General features: G+C 53.8%; 1 protein-coding gene across 3 annotated transcripts in view; it reads right to left on the bottom strand.

Annotated features, from left to right (window-relative positions):
• Positions 1 to 10802: 10802 nt before the first annotated feature.
• Positions 10803 to 13288, bottom strand: part of SLC45A2 (solute carrier family 45 member 2) — a 23511-nt gene continuing 21025 nt past the window's right edge. For 2 of the 3 annotated variants that reach the window (XM_036020225.1, XM_028525192.2), the window contains exon 7: positions 10803 to 11057. In XM_036020225.1, coding sequence (XP_035876118.1) covers positions 10833 to 11057 — 225 coding nt within the window. In that variant the 3' untranslated portion in view covers positions 10803 to 10832. The remainder of the gene's footprint in view (positions 11058 to 13288) is intronic. The other variant, XM_036020226.1, reaches the window with a different exon arrangement.

Below are 13288 nucleotides of genomic sequence, written 5' to 3'. Positions count from 1 at the left end.
TTCTAGGGTTAAAAAAGAAAACAATGTCTGAGATGAAATCTGTACTACACAGTATTAAGAGCTGATTGGACACTGCAGAAGAAAATGTTAGTGAACTTGAAGATGCAGAAACTACACACAATGAAACACACAGATAGAGACTAAATGTTTTTAAAAACCCGCTGCATCAAGGAGCTGTGAAAAAAGCCTCAAGGAGCTTAATACCCACAAGAAATCCACAAAAGGGCTGAGGGGAAAGGAAAACACTAAACCAACAGAGTGGGCTGTGCGATTCTTTTGCATCTGCTCACAAATAAACGTGCATGGCAGTCATCTCTATGAGACGTGCATCTTTGAAGCCTGGCAAAGGTGGCGGGGAGGGGACCACGATCACCCACCTGGGGCAGAGGTGGGAGTGGGAAGAATGGAGGGGCCTATCTCTGACTTGTAGAGGTCTGGCCTCTGTGAGAACGCTGTGAGGGCCCCTCCGATCCCCAGGAAGTGAGCAAGGAGACGAGTGGAAATGTTGACTCCAAGCTGAACCTGAAGCAATGAGGAGAGCTTAGGAACAGATGCTCCCATTTGTCCCTGATTGTCACCAGCAAGCCTAGAATTAACCGGTAGTTAAGATGACTGGTGCCATCCACCCCCACCAAAAACAAACAAACAAAAACAGGGAACCTAGGACCAGAGTTTGCAGCCTTGGCCGCAGGCAAGAAATATCCTGGGAACTTTGCAAAAATAATACCCGGTTCTCACTTCACACCTGTTCAACCAGAATTCCTAGCGGGGAGAAGGCACAGAATGTGTTCAGGCCCCTCCAGCCCTGCTAAGACTGCTAAAGAAACAAAGCATCAGTAGGTTATTCTGCCACAGTTGGTTAGAGTGGTGTCCTGGAGATGGAAGGGTTGTGGGTTCGATTCCCGGTCAGAGCACATGCCCGGGGTGCAGGCTCCAACCCAGTCAGGGCATGTATGAGAGGTAACTGACAGATGTTTTTCTCTCTCACATCTCTCTCTCTTCCCCTCCCTTCCCCTCTCCCTAAAAGCAATGAAAAAATTGTCCTCAGGTGATGATTCAAAAGCAAGGATGACTAGTGGGGTGACAGCAGTGCCATTCGGCATGACAGATGTTGCAGCTGGTGAAGAGAAGCTGACAGCTGTCATTCAATAGAAGGTGGGACCAACCTGAGAAGGCCCCGTATTCATGTTTAGTTGGTGTGAGCAAGCATAGCCGTAGAAGGTTAAAAACTGTTTACATATCGCCCTACCTATTGATCAACCTCTGCCCCAAGCTCCTAGAGTAACCCCAGCCTGGGCTGCTCTGCTCCTCTCTGGAGACCCCCCCCATCTCCCCAGGATTTAGCAGTGGGAAAGTGAACCCCCAGCACGGCAGGGGCGCTATGGATTTCTGCCCTCATGTATAACACGTCAATACTTCTTCCTTTGGCATTGATTTGTCTTTCTCCAATATCTTGAGTTGGAAGCTAAGCTCACTAGTGCTTAACCCTTTTTCCTTTTAAAAAAATATGCACTAATGGGCATAAATTTCCCTCTTAAGCACCACTTTCATTGCCTCCCACAAAATCTGACATTTCCTATTTTTATTAGGATTTACTTTAAATTGTGTGACTTATTTTATAACATCCTATAAATATTAGTTCTTCTTTCATCCTGGGTTGTTTAAACTGCGTTCTTGATTTTGAAACATTTGGAACTTCTCCGTCTCAGTCCTTCACTGACGCCCAGTTTAATTCCGCTGTGCTCACAATGCATGCTCTGTAGGATTTCGTCCTTTCAGATTTGTTGAAACTCGATTTTGGCCCAGCACGTGGCCTGTTTTGGGGATTACACTCTTAAAGAAAGTGTGTATTTTCTGGGTTTTGAGAACGGAGCATGGAGCTTGCCTGAGGACGTGCCCCTTCCAGGGTTTCGCCAGAAAGCCTGGACTATTTCCTTTTTCCTCTCTGCTTGACAAGGCTTGAACTTTGACCTCTGTTGCCCCCTCCCTGTGGAGTTGTTGCAATATCCTCTCAGCTGGATAACCCTTCAAATCCCGGCTTCTGCTGGATGTCGGTCGTGACAATCGGCCACCCTCCTGGAGCCTTTAAGATGCCCCCAGTGGTTCTCACCCCCTCGTCACCATATTATTGTACAACTCCCCTCTGTTTGAGTGTGGGCTGGACTTACTGATTCCTCTGTAAAGAACAGAACGCAGCAGAAGCGGCATCTCTGATGCTAGGTTATAAGAAGACTTCAGCTTTCGTGCTGAGCAATCTCTCTCTCTCATCACTCACCCTGGTGGACACTAACTGCCGTTCTGTGCGTTAGCCCCGTGCGGAATTCCGTCCGCTGAAAGACCATCAGCAGCCCTGTGAGGAGCTGCCAGGCAGCCTGCTCACCCTGCCGCCAAAGCCTCCGTCCAGATAAAACCACAGCCCTGCCCGACAGGCAGACTGCAGCCTCGTGGGCGACCACAAGCCACGGAGCCTCGGCTGCACCCAGGTTCGTGACCTCCAGAAACGGTGAGATGATAAAGGCTGGTCGTTTCACACCACACGGTTTCCACATAAATTGCTATTCATTAAGAGATAACCAAGCCCTGGCTGGCGTAGCTCAGTGGATTGAGCACAGGCTGCGAACCAAAGCATCGCAGGTTTGATTCCCAGTCAGGGCACATGCCTGGGTTGCAGGCCACGACCCCCAGCAACTGCACATTGATGTCTGTCTGTCTGTCTGTCTCTCTCTCTCTCTCTTTTTCTCCCTCCCTTCCCTCTCTAAAAAAATAAAATTAAATAAATAAATAAATAAATAAATAAAATCTTTTAAAAAAAACGTTAAGAAAAGAGATAACCAACAGAGAGAGATGAAGAAACAATGAGAAGGAGATGAATTTAGGACTTTTTTCAATTTGGGGGATTTGTGTTTACTCTTGAGGACATGCTAACAGGGCCTGCTAGACTGGGTTACATTGGGTGCAAGGGGACATGAGAAACAAGGAATTACTCTCGGGTTTAGCTTGACCGTCTAGGTGAACAGTAAGGCCGTTTGCTGAGACTGAGAAACCTGATGGAAGACCAGCCGCCAGGCAGAACTCTCCAGCAGCAATTAGATGCAAAGTCTGGCGTTCTGAGGATTAAGGGCTAGAAACCAGGTTTGGAGTGGTACTGATATCAGCTTTGCTGGTTGTGAGCAGTAGGTGAGATAACACAGACAAAAGTTTTTGCACGCTGCATAGGGTTGTTATCTGTGGTAGGTAGAATTGTGTCCCCCCCCCAAAAGACATGTCCAAGTCCTAGCCCCTGGCACCTGTAAATGTGACCTTGTTTGGAAAGAGGGTCTTTCAGACATAATTGAGTAGGATGAAGTCACAGTGAGTTAGAGAAGTCACATTGAGTAGAGCCCTACTTCAATGGCTAGTGTCCTTATAAGGAGAGGAAACAGAGACACAGAGAGGAAGGACACTGTCATCTGAGGACAGAGACAGAGACGGGAGTGCTGTGGCTGCAAACCAAGGATTCTCAGAACCATCAGAGGTGAGGAAGGCATGGATGCTTCCTGCCTCTGAGTCTCCGAAAGAAGCCAACTCTACCAGCACCTTGATTCTGACTTCCAGCCCCGGGAATGGTGAAAGCATAAGTCTTTGTTCTTTTAAATCGTCCAGTTTGTACTAATTTGTTACAGCAACCGTGGGAAAATAATACAGAGTCAAAATAGCTGTGTAATGTGAATGGTTATCATCACTTCTATTATTACTCATATTGTATCGTTCTTGTTGTTGTTATAGCTCCAAACACCTAACACTTTGCTTTGCACATAGTAGGAACTCGGGTCCTAATTGTGGTAGAATGAAAGACCTGTGCCATCTGTATTCTGGCAGCGCTGGCTGAGGGGCACATTGGCTGAGTCAAGGTGCTGGCTAGTGCTCCAGGCCCTGCGGACCTCAGGAGCACGTGGCCCTCCTAGCCCAACAGTGCAGAATGGTCACCTGTCACACTTACATGTGGTCTTAGTGAAATTCAGCAGGACCCCTCTCTTCCTTTGCTTCTAATCCCAGGCTGTGATAACCCATCACTGGACATTAAACCATCATTGGACATTAAAAATTACTTAATTTTTTTAATATGGAGAGCCAGAAAAGGGATAAAAGTTCAAATGTCCCCAAACTTGGGGAAAACCTAGATTCGTGGGCATCTTTCCAACCCCACTGAGAGGCAGAAGCTCCGGGGCTGGGAGGGGCTGCAGGCTCCCTGGCCGACTCTGGTGTCACCTGCCCAGCACCTGTTCTCCGAGTGTCTGCGAATCACAGGTCCTCCCACATACAGATGAGGAAACCGAGGCAAAGGGTTTCCAGGGTATGTCCCAGACTCCTTATTTTTCTGCAGCACCTGGAAACATTAGAGAGATGAAAATTTAATAGAGACATTACTAGTAGAAAAATGACCTTGAAGGTGAGGCTATTAAAACAGAGATAAGCGGCGTCCACAGAAGCAGTCTGCTGATTGGAGAGCTGAGCTTTTCCGCATTAGAGCTGTTCAAAGGAAGCGGTTTGGTTTGGTTTTGGTTGTTTTTTTTGTTTTTTTTGTTTTTTTGTTTTTTTTTTTTTTGCTTTTACTAAGGCCCTAGCGCCCCCTAGCGAGCACGATAAGCAGTCCAGATTCCACAGCGAAGCATGTTCTCTATTTGAAACTGTTCTTCTGCTTTGGAATCAATATTGTTTCCATTTCCCTTCATATGTTTTTGATAACATGTTTCTTTTTTACTAAGTGTTTTTCCACATCCCGTGATTTAAAGTCACAACCTCTTTATCTTGTCAGTAAAGCCGTGAGTCCATCAGGACCAAGGACAAGTATCCTTAAGAAATTTTGTTTCATTTTAGTTCCAGACAGTGAGGAAAACATTTCCAGTTTCTTAAGTCTACCCTTAAAAGTGTAACTTACACTACAGCAGTTGAGCAGTCACTGAAATAAACCGCGATTTGGGAAGTAATTAAAATGATTTACACGAGTTCCCTTTGCCCAAAGGAATGTAGAAGATTCCTTAGAACTTACTTCCTTTGGTCTGAAAAGCACCAGGTAAGGAGTTATTATCATAACAGTAGCGGAAATGGGGAGCTGGTGATGCAAGACAGCCCCGTGCAATCCTCCAGCCCAACTGCACCCAGGCGAAGCGAGTGCAGGTGTGTGTAGGGAACCTGTTTGTTGATGAGCGTTGGGCTGAGAGCTACACAGGTGGTATCTGATGTCTGTGGGTTCGACTCACCTATTTTGTGCTCCGTGCGGCATACGTTCTCAGAATATACCAAAACAGAGGGCAACACTTGAACTTTTGAAAATCCTGACAGACCGCAATTAAAGTAGCCAGCTAATTAAAAAAGGCAAAGAGGAGCTTGTGTTGGTGTGTTCAGGAAGAGCCCATCATCCGATTTAGAGTTTGAGCATCAAAAGAAGCCACGACCATTGCTTTAAAAAAAAAAATGGGCAGAAGATCATGCATTGTTAGAACCACATACCATGAAATTTCAAAGATAAAGGGGGAGCGAGGCAGAAACAAAAATCTGATAGACACGTTTGGGAACAAAAGTGAAAAAGGGATCGCAAATCAAAGCAGACTTACTCGAGCAACATAGGAAAATAAATGCTGGGACCATTTCCTCCTGGAACTTGGAGGAAGGAAAGGAGAGTTGGCCCGTGGGCTCCGCCCGCTGCTCACCTTTCCTTCCTCCCCGGCGGCCGGCGCGGTGAAATTCAGCACCTCGGAAAGCGCCCCCTCTCGCCCAGGGTTTACGCATGCTCCTTGGAAGCCCGCGGCCTGGGCTTTGCGCGGGCGCGTGTATCTCCCGAGAGCGTGGCGGGCAACTCGCCGGGAGTTGACAACCGCGGAGAGACTGAGACACCGAGGCAGCGAGGGCGACATCGGCAGACCTCCAGAGAGTCAGAGCGAGGTAGACGGGTCTCTACTTTGTCTCTCTTAAAGGACAGAAACCTCGTCCCAGCTGGAGAAACCAGCAAAGGTATTTATTTGAACGAGAAGGAGCGGGCCACCGGTAGCGGTCCTGAGCGCAGGATGGGTTGTGCGCTGGTGCCCAAATGACAGCGGGGAAACGCAGGGAGGACGTGTGAGTAGTGCAGCAGACTCCCGCAGACTTCCATCTCGGACCCAGAACCCTGGCTCGCCCACAGTTCGCCCGTGAAGCTGCGTTCCCCTGCTCTCGAACTCCCTCTCGAGCAGAAGCTAAGCGCAACTCCGCGCGCCGGGGGCGCACTTGGCACCGTTCTTAGGCTCTGTCTTCAGTCGCTGCTTTGAAAGCTCCGAAGTATGCCCTGCGCTCTCGCCCTGGAACGGAACCCCGGGCGATCTGCACTCCCTTAGGTCTTAGGTGGGGGCCCCAACCCATTCTTTACTGCCTCTTGCGCCGCAAGTTCCGCAAGGCGCTCAAGAGCTCATCGGGTCTCCTTTGCTCACTAGCCTGCGCCCCTTCACCGCCACCACCAAGCCGAGGATCAGGGGCTGCAGGCCCTGGCGCCTCTCGGTCCCGCTGCCGCTGCCGCTGCCGCTGCCGCTGCCGAGCCCGACCTGCTCTACTACCCGCCTGGAATGGTGGTCGACAGTAGGGGGCGCTACGACTCGCTGCCCCGAAGCTCTGCCTACTGACTCAGGCTGAGGCCTAGGGGGCGCGGTCTCGGCAAAGTGGCCCTGCCTGAGTGCAGGGGGTGGTGTGGGGATGGGGGGAGGGAGGCAGGAATCAAGAGGTGGCGGGGCGGGGCGGGGCGGGGTGGGGGGGCAAGGATGGGGAGAAGCTCGGAGGGGCAGCCTGAGAAAAGGCCAGGGGGCTTTCTCGGAGAGGGGAGGCTTCCGATCCAGGAGGAGAGAGGAAGCTGGCGAAGGAGCCCAGACCAGCCTGGCAGGGCCTGACCACCAGCCTCTGTCCCTTCCACCTTGTCCTCTGTCCCTTGCACCTTGTCCTCTTCTCCTTGCCTTAGGCAGTCAGCGCTGGGCAGTGGGGCGAGGGGCAGCGGGCAGCGGGTCCCAGAAGCAGAGAAGGCATCAGGAAAGTAGGGAAATTGGGGCCCGAGTTAGTGGGGCTCAAGGACACGGAGCTTAGACAACTGAGCGCACTTATTCCAGCGACTTTTATGGAACCTGTGAGAGGGTCCTCTAGGCGCGTCCAGCCGGGGAGCTGACCACAACGCCTTTCCTCTGCGCCTCGGGCGGGGAGACGGCTGCGAGCCGGCGGCTGGCTGGCGGGGCCGCTTCCGCAGCTAGAGTCTGGGGGCAAGAAATTTTTTTCGGAGTTGGGAGAAAGGAGTGATAATCTCCGCCCCCAGAAGAAAAGCACAGGGAGAGAGGCACCTCCCAAGGGGCCATCGTACGGTTTATCATCGGGGACAGGGCGATGGGCTCACAGGGAGCCCGGCCAGGACTCCGCACGACCTCCGAGCTCAAACGTCGTGGGGCACAGTACTTGTATCCAGCCAGCAAAAGCCATTCGCCCGGGAGCTGGAGTCACCGAGGAAGCGAGCGGAGGCAGCGTGTCTCAGGCTACTGCCCCTAAAGGGAAGTGGGGCTCACTGCTCAGAGACGAGCGGGAAGTGAGTGTGTGCGCCTCATTTGGCGCTTGGGAAGCCTGGGTACCCGGTTCTCCGGAGACCCCTGTGGGCGCCTGGGGACACTGCACTCCAGTCTGTGCCCTGCGGACAGGGAGCTTGAAAAGGTCTAAGCAGACCCGCTACTGGGAGTGGGACCTTTGATTATTCAAGTGCTTGCATGAGGGAGAGGGGGGGAGAGAGAGAGACATGCCCCAGCTCCCCTCCTCCTCCCAGTAGCCCACCCAGTGTTCCACCTGAAAAGAGTCTCCGCTTGCAGTAAAGACCACGCCTTGCAGTTGGCCAGACGTGACTACTTTTGACCACTTGGCGGCCCAGGTGAGATTGCCCTTGGCTGTAGGACACCCTCCCCTCATCCATCCTGTCAGCTTGCCCCATCATCCATTTCAAAATCTTCAAGGACCAGAAGGTGCTTGGAGGGCAGATCAGGAAATAAACAGTGAACTCAGGAGGTGATCCCATTTCCAGGCTGTGCAGAGGCCACGGACAGGCAGGCAAGGCAAGAAAGGTGGCGTGTCACCCTTCCTTTTGTAATGCTGAGTGCCGAGTCCCATGGGGTCCTCTGGGCCCTTCACCATCCCACCCTGTGGGGTGGGGAGCAGGAGTTTGCCTGAGTCAGTCATGACCTTGCTTCTGTAAGTTCCATGATGTGAGGGGGGAGCAGCGGGGCGGGGGGAGACTTGGGAAGACACAGTGGTTTGACCCTCGACCCTCCCAAAAGGACAAGGGACAGCTTCCTTTGGGAATGAATACACCGAAAGAGTGCAGCGGGACCTGGGTGGGTGGCAGAAGATGAGGAGCATGAGGGGGGAGGGGAGGAGAGCGGGGCTCAAAGGTCATGTGAAACAACAGCACGCCCAGGTTTGAGAAGACAGCGCCCCTCACCCCTTGGTCTGGGAAGAATCAGGGATCTGTAGACAAAGCCTGGCGTGAGAGCACCAGCACAGGGCAGGAAGGAGTGCCCACTTCGGTGTAAGCCCCGCCCTTCACCAGCCCCCCTGCCTCCCCCCACACAAAAGAAGTGGCGGGGTCACACGGGCATTCCAGGTGTCCAGGCACCGCCTCAGTCCCAGGTATGGTAACCGAGTCGAGGCAGAGAGCAGGCTCCTAAAATGAAAAGGATAGGATCAAGAAAATCCCAGCAGCCACCTGCAAACCCGAGGAGCCGCAGCGAGAGGAGGACGAGGAAGATGAGCAGTGTGGTCTGAGGCCGGTGGGGAAACTGGGGAGGAGGGGGAGGAGGCAGCGCAGGGACAAGGGATGCGCTCTCTGGCCACTGTGCTCTTAGCCTGGTGCTGCCCTGGTGTTTGATTCTCAGAGGACTCTGCTCTGCCTGCCCCCCATCAGCACCCCTCCCCACAGGGCAAAGGGTCCCCAGGGGGCCTTAGCCCCACCCACATTCGAGATTGTGCTCCGGGACCTGGCACCTCAGAGTTCCCCATGTAAAGGGCCCAGAGTCTGTTCACAAGGCTTCCTGGGTTCTTTCCTAGTCCACCCTCCAGAGGGTGGACCTCGCCCGGGAGTCTCTGCACCCTCAGGTGTGCGGAAGGGTGGCTGAAAGGGGCTGTGTGCAGGTGAGGTGTAGGAGGTGGGGAGCGGGGGATGCCAGCACTCACACAAGCTCTCACGGTGCTGTCCTGAGCGGAGGGTGTGAGGGGAAGGTCGGGGCTGTGGTCGGCAGGCCGTGCTCTGGCCCTGCAGCTGTGGAGAGAGAACCCAGACCCTCCCCGGGAGCAGGCAGAGCACGCTTCCCGTCCTCAGCACCACCACCCCAGATAGCAGCACTGCAGGGCTCAGACATGCTGACACCCACCTGCCCTGCCACACGTGAGGCCAACAGATGCAGCAACATGAACCCCAATATCTCTGTTCCCCAAACTGCTCATTTCCTTTCTCCGAGTTCGCACTGTCACTGCAGATCTTGGTAAATTACAAATTTGTCCAAGGCAGGAAAAGGGCCCACGTGTGTGTTTTAACTTACACAGTCATGTGGGCCCCTGCCCCGCTCAGGCACACCTGGGGCTGTGTAGAGAGACGAGAAGGGCCGGGGCAGGTGGAGGCGTAGGGAACAGGGTGGGGAGCCTTTAAAATAGTGACAACAGCTGTCATTTACCAAGCACAGGCCTCCAGGCTGAGTGCCGCAGAACCTGAGTGCCACGGTTCAAAGCCCAGCTACGCAGAAGCTGTGCGGCCTCAGAGGAGTTACGTAATGCCTCCCTGCCCCAGACTCCTCGTCCACGAACTGAGGTCAGCAGCAGCCTCCATTCCCGAGACCGCTGTGTCGGAGTGGGTGGGACATTTGGGGGAGCAGCAAGCATTCTCTCAGTGTCGTGTATTATTATTAAAGGTCACAACGCTCTGAGGCAGGAACCAACACCCCAAGTGTACAGCATGCCTTGGGGACACTCAGCAGTCTGCTGGGGAGCAGCAGCCAAGCCAGGATGCAAGCCCAGCCCAGCTGTAAAGCCCGCGGTCTGTCTGCCCATCCCAACCGCGCTGCCTCTCGGGGCTGCTGACGGCCTGGTCGGCGAGAGACAGGGGGCGGGGATGCTGGTGAGCAATGGCTTCAGCTGGAGAAGAGAAGACCCCAGGAGATGGGGGGCTGTTTCTAGGGGGGCCTTCCCGTGAGCTCCAGAGCATGGGACAGAGGTGCAGAGCAGAGGGAAACACACGCTCTCGCTGTGTCCGGGACACGAGCGGCCGTGAGGTGGTCGGTGCTGCAGCACGAGGTGCTCCAGCAGACTCGCCGAGGACGTCGTGAATTAACACGAATTCAACGTGAGCGAATCCATGTCCCACAATCAATCACCAGGAGCATTCTGAGTACTGGTGCATTTGATTTTAAAAAAAATATATATATATGAGCTCCTGACTGTATAAGACCCCTGGTTAAGAAAAGACACCACATCATGGAGTAAATCCAAGGGTCGTTGTGTGTACAATTAGTCTGTTTCTCAGGTGTCCCTGAGACCTTACCCTTGGCCACCCGTGAACAGGGGCATCAGAGCCCAGTGTCCCCTGAGACACACGATGTTGGAAACCCAGGTTTGCTGTGCAGAGGGCTGGGGGAATGTGAGAGGCTGGCACCCTACTGTGGCTGAAGTGGTGACACCGGGTAGACAGCGGGCAGACCCCCAGACTGCACAGCCGGAGAAGAGACCAAGGAGCACCACAGAAAAGGACCGCAGGGTGGAGCTGCCCTGCGCTCCACAGCGTCTGAGGGTAGGGAACAAGACTCTTTATTGACCTAATCCATGTATCTCACAAAGACAGCCACGAAGCAGCAGCCAATCAGCGCTGCCAGGGAGGCGGTGAGCACCACGACGGCGACGCTGCCGGCCAAGTTGACCAGAAAGCCCAGGCCCCCTCCGACCAGCACCTGAGCCAGCTGCACCATGCAGGTGAGGGTGGCGCAGTCCAGGCCCTGCCCTCTTCCGCTGCCGTCCGGGCCCCCTCCCTGGGCCTGCTTCCTCTGCAAGGGAAACACAGGGACCACACGTGACCCACTCAGAACCGTCCTTTGGACTGAAGCTGGCGGCCTTTCCTCGAAGACCCCGACGGCTCACGCTCCCGGCCGACAGCGGCTGCTCAGCCCTCAGCCGCTGCAGCGCGAGAGCGGCCGCAGCACAGAAACCAGGCGGCCTTTGATACAGCTTTGCGCGCATTGGCATTTGGACGTCCTGCTGTTTTCACTGGTCCCAGCATGTTATCTTCCTATTGACTTTTTTTAAAAAACCATTTTAAAATTCTGAAAGAATTCTTTGTCCACTGGCAGTCTACAAAAGCAGGCGGCCGGCCACGTTTGCCACGGAGACAGTTTGCCAACCCCAGACCGATGGTCGCCGAGATGCCCCGCCCCTCACCCCAGGGTGCCCTCCCCAGCGGCTGGAAAGTCTGAAATGCACCATCAGCACCCGTGGGAGTTAAATGGTTAATGTGTGTAAAATCGTCTCTTCCTTAGAGGTCAGTAAATACAGCCTAGTAAAAACTCCATAAACAGCCCATTCCTGTCCTCCCTCAGTGCTGAAAACTCAAACATTGTTAGGAGGATGTGGAGTCACAGATATACGTGAGAGAAGCGACACAAAAAAGGAATCCAGCCTTTCCCAGTACGGCTGACCTTGGGCTAGTGCATTAGTGTTTGATGTGGGTCTGAGCTGTGCGATAATGTTGCCATTTACTGGGTCCTTTCCATGTTACTTCGTTTCGTTCTTACCACCTTTCATTCTTACCACCTCCCGAGAGGCAGAGATTACCGTTATCCCCGTGACCGTGACTGTAATCATACTGATGGCCGTGTCTGAGTCTTTGTGGGTGCTGGCTAGGCAGCAGGCCCGCCAGAGCACCTGCAGTATCTTGTTTAACGCTCTAACGGCTGTCTAAGGCGGGCACATTATTCCCGTTTGCCTGGTTAGAAACCTGAGGCTCTGGGAGTTGGAATGATGACTCCTATACTATTAAGGAAGAAAAAAACACTATGCCAAAAAGCACATATTATCCTTTGACTATAAAGGAAAATATAAGAAAACATTCATATTGCTTCATTTTCATTAAAAAAAAAACACTGGAAATATAAACAAAAGCCTAAGAGTGGTTGCGTGTAGGGGTCGGGGGAGGCGGGAAGAGGGTGGAGGGAGGGTGGACGGGGCGGGGCGGAGGGAGCCCCTTCCCAATGCCCTGTTCTGCACACCGCTGTGGTCGCCGCACCGTGTGACTGACTATACTGCCTCTGGGAGGTGACTTCGGGCCGTATTCAGTAAATCAGTGAAGAATGGCCAGTGGCACACAGCACCGGGTGGGGAGGCAGCATCTGACCCAGGCTCCTCCGAGTGCAGCGCTCACGTGTTTCTGCCCCAGCACCACCTGACTCTGTCCTTGGAGGGACAGGTCTCTAGGACAGCTGTCTCTCTAACAGAGAAGCCCCCGCATGCACTGCAGCCCTGGGGACAGCTACCCCTCTGGTTCAAAAGGTTTTCACTCCCGGGGCAACTCTGCCCTGCCACAGCGCTGGCCAGGCCAGACCGGGGAGAGAAGGACAGCCCTGCGGCCCCGTGGACGTGTGCTCGGTGCTTTTGCAGTTTCAGGCTGAGCAGGACCAAACGCCAAGTTATCTCCCTAGCTTTCACACCACTGCTCCAGTTAAGAGGCTGTAAGCCTACTTTCAAGGGGGGAAGGTTGCATGTTTTGATAAGAGGATGTGATCGTCTTAGCACAGAAACCCCCAACCGAGTGTTCTTCCAGGGCGGTTTACGGCCTGGTCCCTAGCCTGAGCGCCAGGTGGAGGTGGAGATGGAGCGGGGCCCCCTCGGGGCAGCTGGTGGGGGCGACCTCCTGCGACCAACTCTCCTCTGTGCACACAGGGTCTGACTGACTAGCGGCTGGACTCCCGAGGAAATTGTAACCTGGGCATGTCCTACCCTCAACCAGTGACCCCCAGAAATCCCACCGTGGGCTCTTGCAGTAGTTGGGACCCCAGAAATGCCACAGGTGCCCTGGATACGGGGGGCACTTGTCAGGACCCCCGGGTTCCCCTTCTGTGTCTCGGTGTGATTGCGGGCTGACCCCTCCGCATGACCAAAGCCCCCTTGTCCTAACCCGGCAGATGGGAGCCATGGCACCTGCCCCAGTGCTTGCTCCCAGGGGCCCAGGGCCCCAGAGGAAGGAGAGGGGTGCTGGACGGGTGGTCGTGGCTTGGCCAGACCA

The sequence above is a fragment of the Phyllostomus discolor genome, chromosome 3 (genome assembly GCF_004126475.2).
Source record: "Phyllostomus discolor isolate MPI-MPIP mPhyDis1 chromosome 3, mPhyDis1.pri.v3, whole genome shotgun sequence".
In the NCBI taxonomy this organism is placed as follows: Eukaryota; Metazoa; Chordata; class Mammalia; order Chiroptera; family Phyllostomidae; genus Phyllostomus; species Phyllostomus discolor.
This window is presented reverse-complemented; position numbering and strand designations above follow the sequence as displayed.